Source organism: Prenolepis imparis, unplaced genomic scaffold (assembly GCF_030444845.1).
Source record: "Prenolepis imparis isolate NDT839.2.m4 unplaced genomic scaffold, iyPreImpa1.0 SCAF_570, whole genome shotgun sequence".
Taxonomy (NCBI): domain Eukaryota; kingdom Metazoa; phylum Arthropoda; class Insecta; order Hymenoptera; family Formicidae; genus Prenolepis; species Prenolepis imparis.
In genome coordinates this window covers 7626-17358 of record NW_028141728.1, presented here as the reverse complement: position 1 = coordinate 17358, position 9733 = coordinate 7626, and the positions used below count along the sequence as shown (strand labels likewise).

General features: G+C 34.0%; 1 protein-coding gene across 1 annotated transcript; it reads left to right on the top strand.

Annotated features, from left to right (window-relative positions):
* The first annotated feature begins 6187 nt into the window (after positions 1 to 6187).
* Positions 6188 to 7835, top strand: LOC145948680 (uncharacterized). Its single transcript, XM_083058301.1, has 2 exons — positions 6188 to 6391; positions 6498 to 7835. The coding sequence occupies exon 2, from the start codon at positions 6770 to 6772 to the stop codon at positions 7769 to 7771; it is 1002 nt and encodes a 333-aa protein (XP_082914427.1). The 5' UTR covers positions 6188 to 6391; positions 6498 to 6769; the 3' UTR covers positions 7772 to 7835.
* The last annotated feature ends 1898 nt before the right edge of the window (positions 7836 to 9733 follow it).

The window sequence follows — 9733 nt, the reverse complement described above, 5'->3', positions numbered from 1 at the left end:
CATTTTATGTCATTCTCTCTATTTCATTCTGTAATTCCTCTCTCTCTCTCTCATTCTATTTCTAGAAAATTTAAACTTACATTATGCTGACTTGAATTGCAAGAATTTTCACTGCTCCTTTTTGTCTCTTTAAACATTTTTTTTATTATTTTATTATATACGATATGTCGTTATAAGCGATACGTCGGATATTAGCTCAAGAAGAAAAAGTTGAAGATATATGCGTATAATAAAAATATTGGGGATCAAAATTAAACACACATACAAACACACGTACACATTTTTCAAAAATTAACTGTTGGTTGTAAGTTGCTGGTTTCATTTTAAATCACGTTAAATGTCATCATGGATAGATGGAATGAAATAGAAAACGTTATAATAAATGAAATCAGTATAATAAAGGAGGAGAAGAAAAAGTAAGATAATTATGCCTCAAAAGAGAAAACGCGGAAATTTGTATATAGTGAGTCGCGATGGTAGGCGCTCACGACAAAGGCGAAAAATTGAGAGTTCGGAAGAAAGGTTTCAACGACTCGAAGCTGATGCTCAGAGACATGCTCAGCAGAGGGCCGATGAAAATAATGACACAAGGTTTCAAAGACTCGAAGCTGATGCTCAGCAAAGGAATGATGAAAATAATGACAAAAAGACTAAGCGACTCGAAAGTGATGCCCAGAGACATGCTCAGGGAAGGCACAAAGCTAGACAATTAAATTATCACATTGCGTTAATTGCCAAGGACGATGAAATAAATGTACCAGTTCATACACTTGGGCAAATGAATGTAGAATGCCAATTTTGCAAATCATTAAACTTTGCATGTGAAAAATCTAAAGATGGAAAATTCACATATTGTTGTCAAAAAGGCAAGCTTAAATTAAAGCCAATAAATTGTCCTGATTTTATAAAAAAATTATACATTGGAAATGATTTTGCTTCAAAAAATTTCTTAAATAATATTCGTTCATATAATAGTGCTTTAGCTATGGCTTCAATGGGTGCGCCCGGAAATAGAAATCCATTGGATGTTGTGAACAATGCTCCTTATTGTTTAAAGATTCATGGGCAATATCATCATTTAACTTCAACAGCAATGCGCCCAGCGGATGGGCAAGCTCCGCGATTTGCACAGCTTTACTTTTTAGATACAGAAGAAGCTGTAAATCATAGAATGAATAACAAAGCTAATAAGGAGTGTGATTCAGAAATAATGAAAGAGTTGTCAAGTTTTATGGTTCAATGCAATGAATTTGCAAAAACATTCAAGATGATGCGTCAAGTTGAACAAGATCTTAATCCGATAGGAAATAAAACCATAAATTTAATGTTGTCCTTTAGAAAAAATCTTCAACAAGATCAAAGAAGATACAATGCTCCACAAGCAAATGAAATAGCTGTGGTCTTTAAGAATGTAGATGGTGAGCCTCCATTTGAAAGAGACGTTCGGAATTATAATAAAAATTCGAACGATGTTCAACAAATATCAATTCTAGACAAAAGGTGTGACCCAATGTGTTAGCCTTTGTTATATCCATATGGTAACGATGGATGGCATTCAGAACTTAAATCATATAATTCTAAATATCTAGAATTCAAAGTAATTCAAATGGATTATTATGGTCACCTGTTAGCACCAAGATTAGAATTTAGTCAATTTAAAAAGGCAGGCAAATTGAGATGTCAATTTATACTTGATGCCTATATGAAAACTGAAGCAAATAGGCTTAATTATATTAAATTAAATCAACCTCAATTAAGAGCAGAACTTTATTCGGGATTAATGGATCACCTAGATAATCGAGCACAAAATGAAGGAATTACAGCTGGTATACCTGTGATATTACCATCTTCATTTATGGGCAGTCCAAGAAACATGCAAGAAAGGTACCAAGATGCTATGTCTTTGGTAAGAAAGTTTGGTAAACCAGATATTTTTCTTACAATGACTTGCAATCCTCAATGCCCAGAAATTAAGGATAATCTTGATGGATGTTTAATAGAATTTCGACCAGATTTGGTCGCTAAAACATTTAACTTGGATATCAAAGAGATTTTAAATGATTTAATTCATAATAAAATTTTTGGAAATATTATTGCTTATGCAGGTGTGATTGAATTTCAAAAAAGGGGACTTTCACATTTGCATTTACTTGCAATGTTGAGTGATGAAGATAAGCCCCGACTTCAAGAAGTTATTGACATGATGGTATGGGCTGAAATCCCTGATGAAGAAAGATATTCAGAACTTAATGTAAAAATTTTGAAGCACATGATTCATGGTCCTTGTGGAGATTCCTCCCACAGATATCCTTGCACTGGAGACGATGGAAAATGTTCAAAAGGTTTTTCAAAAGAGTTTCGTGAAGAAACTAATGCTAATGTGAATGGATATCCTATGTATCAACGAAGGAATTTTGGTAAAAGATACATCGTTAGAGGCAAAGAAGTTGATAATCGATGGGTGGTGCCATATTCACCATATTTAATCATGAAATATGATCGACATATCAATTTGGAAATATGTTCATCGGTGAAGAGCGTAAAATACTTATATAAATATATTCATAAAGGATTTGACTGTGCTGCGATTGAAGTGCAAGCACGAGATGGCACAAGGCTAATTAAAATAGATGAAATTAACTCATTCCTGGATGCAAGATATATTAGTGCTCCAGAAGCAATGTGGAGACTGAACGGATACGATCTGTTTATGAGGTCTCATACAGTAATCAGATTGGCAGTTCATTTGCCTAATCGTCAAATGGTTTATTTTCGAGCAGGAAATGAAGAGCAAGCTGCTCAGAGAGAGCTCACTCGAGATACTACGCTGACTGCATGGTTCAAATTAAATCAATCTGATGAAAATGCAGTGAATTTTATTTACACAGATATTCCTTATCATTATGTATATGATAAAAAAGAAACTAAGTGGAAGCCACGCAAAAAAGGTGGTGAAAAAATAATTTCAAGACTCTATACAGTAAGCATAAAAGATATTGAGAGATTTTATCTCCGTCTTCTTCTACTACATGTGACTGGAGCTAAATGTTTTGAAGATTTGAGAACTGTAAATGGAGTTCTTTATAATACATTTAAAGCAGCTGTATAGGAAAGTCTATTCGAATCTTTCATAGAGTGCCGTGAGAAAAGAAAAAGATCTGGTTGCTATGCAGCTGTTTATGGTGGTTCGTTTGATGTTTGAATCGACACGATGCGCATCGTACGGAAATATCAAGATCATCAGAGATACATCGAAATATATTTGGTTAATTACATATATCTGGTTAGGAAGGTCGACTTTGTCCAATTGGGGACATCATGTAAGTACATATCATGATAGTCGATACCTTCCATCAAGCCAATTATTTGAGGCTAGCCATAAGGTGATCATCCAAATTCTATCTTTGCCTTATGGTGATTAATATATCTTTGCCTTATGGTGTTTTATATCTTTATCAAACAAATTCTATCTTTGCCTTATGGTGATTAATATATCTTTGCCTTATGGTGTTTTATATCTTTATCAAACAAATTCTATCTTTGCCTTATGGTGATTAATATATCTTTGCCTTATGGTGTTTTATATCTTTATCAAACAAATTCTATCTTTGCCTTATGGTGATTAATATATCTTTGCCTTATGGTGTTTTATATCTTTATCAAACAAATTCTATCTTTGCCTTATGGTGATTAATATATCTTTGCCTTATGGTGATTTATATCTTTATCAAATTAATTCTATCTTTGCCTTATGGTGATTTATATTTTTATCAATCTAATCTTATCAAAGCTGATTAATATTTTCTCTGCCTTAAAAGGTGATAACTGAAAACTATAAAACTCTTATTCATATTTTGCCTTACGGTGATATTATCCATAATCATTTTTATCTTGCCTTACGGTGATATCATTTAATTCATATTTTAATTATATTTCCTAATTTCTTTAGAGACGCAGGAATTCTTTACAGATATATATATATATATATATCCTGGTTCCTGTTTTGAATCCTATAAATATTCTGGTTCCTGTTTCTAAGATGAAGACAACTCCTATATAACCTGTACTACATTCAGTCCTGTACATAATATGAAATAACGTCGTAAAACAAGGAAGGATTATACATAGCAAGAATATAAAAAGAATTGATATTAATCTTGGAATAAGAGTTAAGAAGTTACGTTCGGTACGTACAAAAATTACATTTTATTGTTATCGAACATTTTTTGGTCCTTCGAGCCGGATACCAAGCTTTTCAAGATGTCTAATATAGAAGCAAAGATCGCTTTACAAAAAAGTCGATTTAATCTAATACAAGATGCAGCGGATTTTGATATCGTAGAAATTTCACGTTTAAATCGTCAATTAATTAATACACGTTTGGATTTACTTGATCAGAATTGGTCTAAATTTCAAGTAGAACATGAAAATTTATATCTTGAGATACTTTCTGAGAATAATGATCAATCATATATTAAAGAACACGTGTATGAACGTTGTCAAGCGTTTTATGTATATCCTCGTGCTAAATTACTTACATATCGAGATGATTTAGAAACGGTAGATCGGCAATCTCGACCTACTCATTCGGAACATGTAGCATCATCTACCTCACAATTACCTCGTAGTGCATTGCCTCGTATAAAATTACCAAGCTTTTCAGGAGATTATCAATCATGGAGATCATTCCATGATTTATTTGTTTCTTTGATTCACGATAATGAAGATTTATCAAACGTTGAGAAGATGCATTATTTGAAGACATGTGTAACTGGTGAAGCGGCTCGGTTAATGTATAATTTGCCTATTTCTGACGAAAATTTTACTGTTGCATGGGATATATTAGTTTCAAGATATGAGAATAAACGATTTTTGATTACTACTCAATTGGATAGAATTACAAATTTAAAGCCGCTTAAAACAAAATGCGCTCAAGGTCTCAGAACTCTTTTGACAACCATATCAGAAGTTATTGGTGCTTTACGTGCTTTGAACTGTGAAGTAGATCATTGGGATCCATTATTATTACATCAGCTCGTAAGAATACTTGATCCTGAAACTCGAGAAGCATGGGAGGTTAAACTTGGTTCAACCTCTTCATATCCGACTTACTTACAATTTGAAGAATTTCTTATTGGGAGGACACGAGCTTTAGAGAATCTTAATTTACATAATAATACTTTTTCTTCTGGATCACATAAGGATAAGGATCATTCCTCTTTTGGAAAGTCTCGTACAAAAATAGCTGCTCATGTAGCTACATCATCTAATCAAAATTCTTTTACTAATTCTTTCATTAGGTGAAGAATGTGAAGAATCGTCATCTGCTGTGGAAATTGAATCTACACTTTGCAAGATATTAGGTCTTATTTGGAGACCCGACTCGGACACGTTTCATTTTTCAGCTTTACCAACATCTACTACAAAATATACTAAAAGAATAATTTCTTCTGAAATCGCAAAATTATATGATCCATTAGGACTTATCGCACCTATTCTCATAACAGCCAAAATCTTTCTTCAAGAACTCTGGTTAAGAAAGATTGAATGGGATGAACCTCTTTCTCAAGACATGCAATATCGTTGGGAGAATTTTAGAAAACAACTTCAGCATCTAGATCAATTAGCAATTCCTAGATGGTTTGGTTATGTTCATTCCAGTACTTCTGTTGAAATTCATGGATTTTCAGATGCATCAGAATTAGCCATGGCAGCTGTGATTTATATAAGAATTTCCAGTAACGATGGTAAAATATCTACTCAACTGATTTGTTCCAAGACAAAGGTTGCACCAATTAAACGGCTTACGATTCCACGTCTTGAACTTGTTGCGGCTTTGTTATTAGCGCGATTAACTGTACATACTTTAAAAGCACTAGCACTTTCTGACGTATCGGTGTTTTGTTGGTCTGATTCATCTGTAACTCTTTCTTGGATTTCGGCTCATCCAACCAAATGGAAAGATTTTGTTCGTAATCGTGTATCTACTATACAAGAATTATTACCTTATGGATCTTGGCATTTTGTTCCTGGGAAAGAAAATCCTGCGGATTGTGCATCTCGTGGTTTAAGGCCAGATCAATTAATTAAATTTGATCTATGGTGGAAAGGACCAAATTGGCTTTCTGAGTCTCCATCATCTTGGCCTTCTTTCAAGTGTAAAGAGTTACCGGAAATTGGTTTGGAAGAACGATCCAGACAAGTCATGATTGCTGTCACCCATCAACCTTTATACTGGGAATTGTTGGATAAGTACTCTTCACTCATGAAATTATTACGAATTACTTCTATTTGTCGCAGATTTATTCGTTGTCTCCGTAGAGAATCACAATCAACACTGATTAAACATCCCATAACACCCATGGAAATCGAGAAGAGTCGTAATTTTTGGGTACGAATTGTACAACAAGCATGGTTTTCGAACGAGATTCGTATAATTTCTAATAGAGAGCATTTGCCTAAATCCAACCCTTTGATTCGCCTTACACCTTTTATAGACCATGAAGGATTACTTCGTGTTGGAGGTCGTCTCCATAATGCACAGATAGAGTCTGACACAAAACATCCACTTATTATACCAAGAAGATCTTCGTTAAGTACTTTGATTATTGATGATGCTCACAAAAGGACGCTACATGGAGGTACTCAAGTTACTCTCGGTTTTTTACGAAGTTCATATTGGATTATCGGTGGAAGAGCACCTGTACGTTCTTACATCCTAAGATGTGGAAGGTGTGCACGGTATCGCGGAATTCGAGCGAAACAGCTCATGGGTCAATTACCATCATCACGTGTGACTCCAGCAAGACCTTTTTATAACACAGGTTTAGATTATGCTGGTCCCGTGATAATGAAGACTTGGAGAGGGCGAGCGGCAAAAACTTATAAAGGCTATTTAGCTATATTTGTTTGTCTCACAACATCAGCAATACATATAGAAGTAGTTACGGATTATACCACTGATGCATTTATAGCTGCCTATAAACGGTTTACTGGTAGAAGAGGTATATGTGCTACGCTACAAAGTGATTGTGGAACAAACTTTGTTGGAGCTGATGCAACTTTAAGACGTTTTTTCAAGTCATCTTCTAATGAATTACGTGACCTTGCCTATCTTCTCGCTAAAGATAACACTGAATGGAAATTCAATCCTCCATCAACCCCTCATTTTGGAGGAAAGTGGGAAGCAGCTGTAAAATCTATTAAATTTCATTTACAACGAATTTTAAAGGATACTATATTAACGTATGAAGAAATGACAACGATAACTGTACAAATAGAAGCAGTGTTAAATTCAAGGCCATTATGTCCTTTATCAGATGATGCATCTGACTATTCACCCCTGACTCCAGGACATTTTCTTATTGGAGAAGCACCAACTACATTACCGGAACCGAGTCTATTAACTGAAAAGACATCTTTGCTTTCACGCTGGCAATTACTTAAACAGAAAGTAGATCACTTTTGGTCAAGATGGTCTATAGAGTGTTTACAAAGGTATCAAGCCATTTCTAAATGGTATCACCCTTCGAATGAAATAAAGGAAGGATCCTTAGTATTAATTACGGATGAGCGTTACCCGCCAGGAAAGTGGCCCCTCGCAAGAGTCATACATTTACATCCAGGACCAGACGGTTTAACCAGAGTTGTTACAGTGAAAACTGCAAACTCTATTTACAAGAGACCTATAACAAAATTATGTATTATCCCAACTGATCCTGAAATTCATTCAACAAATCTATTGTTGAATGCGGGCGGAGAAAATGTATAGGAAAGTCTATTCGAATCTTTCATAGAGTGCCGTGAGAAAAGAAAAAGATCTGGTTGCTATGCAGCTGTTTATGGTGGTTCGTTTGATGTTTGAATCGACACGATGCGCATCGTACGGAAATATCAAGATCATCAGAGATACATCGAAATATATTTGGTTAATTACATATATCTGGTTAGGAAGGTCGACTTTGTCCAATTGGGGACATCATGTAAGTACATATCATGATAGTCGATACCTTCCATCAAGCCAATTATTTGAGGCTAGCCATAAGGTGATCATCCAAATTCTATCTTTGCCTTATGGTGATTAATATATCTTTGCCTTATGGTGTTTTATATCTTTATCAAACAAATTCTATCTTTGCCTTATGGTGATTAATATATCTTTGCCTTATGGTGTTTTATATCTTTATCAAACAAATTCTATCTTTGCCTTATGGTGATTAATATATCTTTGCCTTATGGTGTTTTATATCTTTATCAAACAAATTCTATCTTTGCCTTATGGTGATTAATATATCTTTGCCTTATGGTGTTTTATATCTTTATCAAACAAATTCTATCTTTGCCTTATGGTGATTAATATATCTTTGCCTTATGGTGATTTATATCTTTATCAAATTAATTCTATCTTTGCCTTATGGTGATTTATATTTTTATCAATCTAATCTTATCAAAGCTGATTAATATTTTCTCTGCCTTAAAAGGTGATAACTGAAAACTATAAAACTCTTATTCATATTTTGCCTTACGGTGATATTATCCATAATCATTTTTATCTTGCCTTACGGTGATATCATTTAATTCATATTTTAATTATATTTCCTAATTTCTTTAGAGACGCAGGAATTCTTTACAGATATATATATATATATATATCCTGGTTCCTGTTTTGAATCCTATAAATATTCTGGTTCCTGTTTCTAAGATGAAGACAACTCCTATATAACCTGTACTACATTCAGTCCTGTACATAATATGAAATAACGTCGTAAAACAAGGAAGGATTATACATAGCAAGAATATAAAAAGAATTGATATTAATCTTGGAATAAGAGTTAAGAAGTTACGTTCGGTACGTACAAAAATTACATTTTATTGTTATCGAACAGCAGCAATTGCAAAAAACTTGGTAGAAACTGATAATCTTTGGGGAAAAACGCTGGAAGAAGCAACAGAATCGAATATGCCTGCACAACTTCGAGAATTATTTGCTTACATTTGCATCTTTGGAACTCCAACAGATGTACCAACTATTTGGAATAAATATAAAGATTTCATGATTGAGGACTTTGTACATAACAATGTTGTAAATCCTGAAAATATGGCTTTAAACCATATACAAGGAATTCTGATAAATAATGGAAGTAGCTGTGAGAACTTCCAATTGCCAAATCCAACTCCAGTAAATATTTACGTAATAGAGTATAATGTGGATGAAGAAAGAATACGTGGTGATTATTTATTATCGACACTGAGTGCTGAGCAAAAGCACGTGTACGATATAGTCATGCGAGCAATTGAAAATGAAAATGAACCTCAGAGGTTATTTTTTATTGACGGATTTGCAGGAAGTGGTAAAACATACCTATTTAACACATTTTTAAGTGTTATTCGAGGAAGAAACGAAATAATTCTTCCATGTGCTTCAACTGGAATTGCAGCCACACTTCTGAAAGGAGGAAGAACTTATCACTCTCTGTTTAAGCTTTCAATCCCAATTGATGATGGAGCTAAATCAAATATTAGAGGAAATTCTCAAGGTGCACGAGAAATGATTAATGCCAAATTAATCATATGGGATGAAGTGAGCATGACTGTTGGACATGCTTTAACAGCAGTTGATAAACTTTTAAAGGATTTGATGAAGAATCCTCGACCATTTGGAGGAAAAGTAATTTTATTTGCAGGAGATTTCAGACAAAATCTCCCAGTAGTGCCTCATGCACAAAAAGCAGCT

Excerpts from the sequence above, each read along its gene's own strand:
- LOC145948680 (XM_083058301.1), top strand. The coding sequence starts at position 6,770 with ATGGGTCAATTACCATCATCACGTGTGACTCCAGCAAGACCTTTTTAT.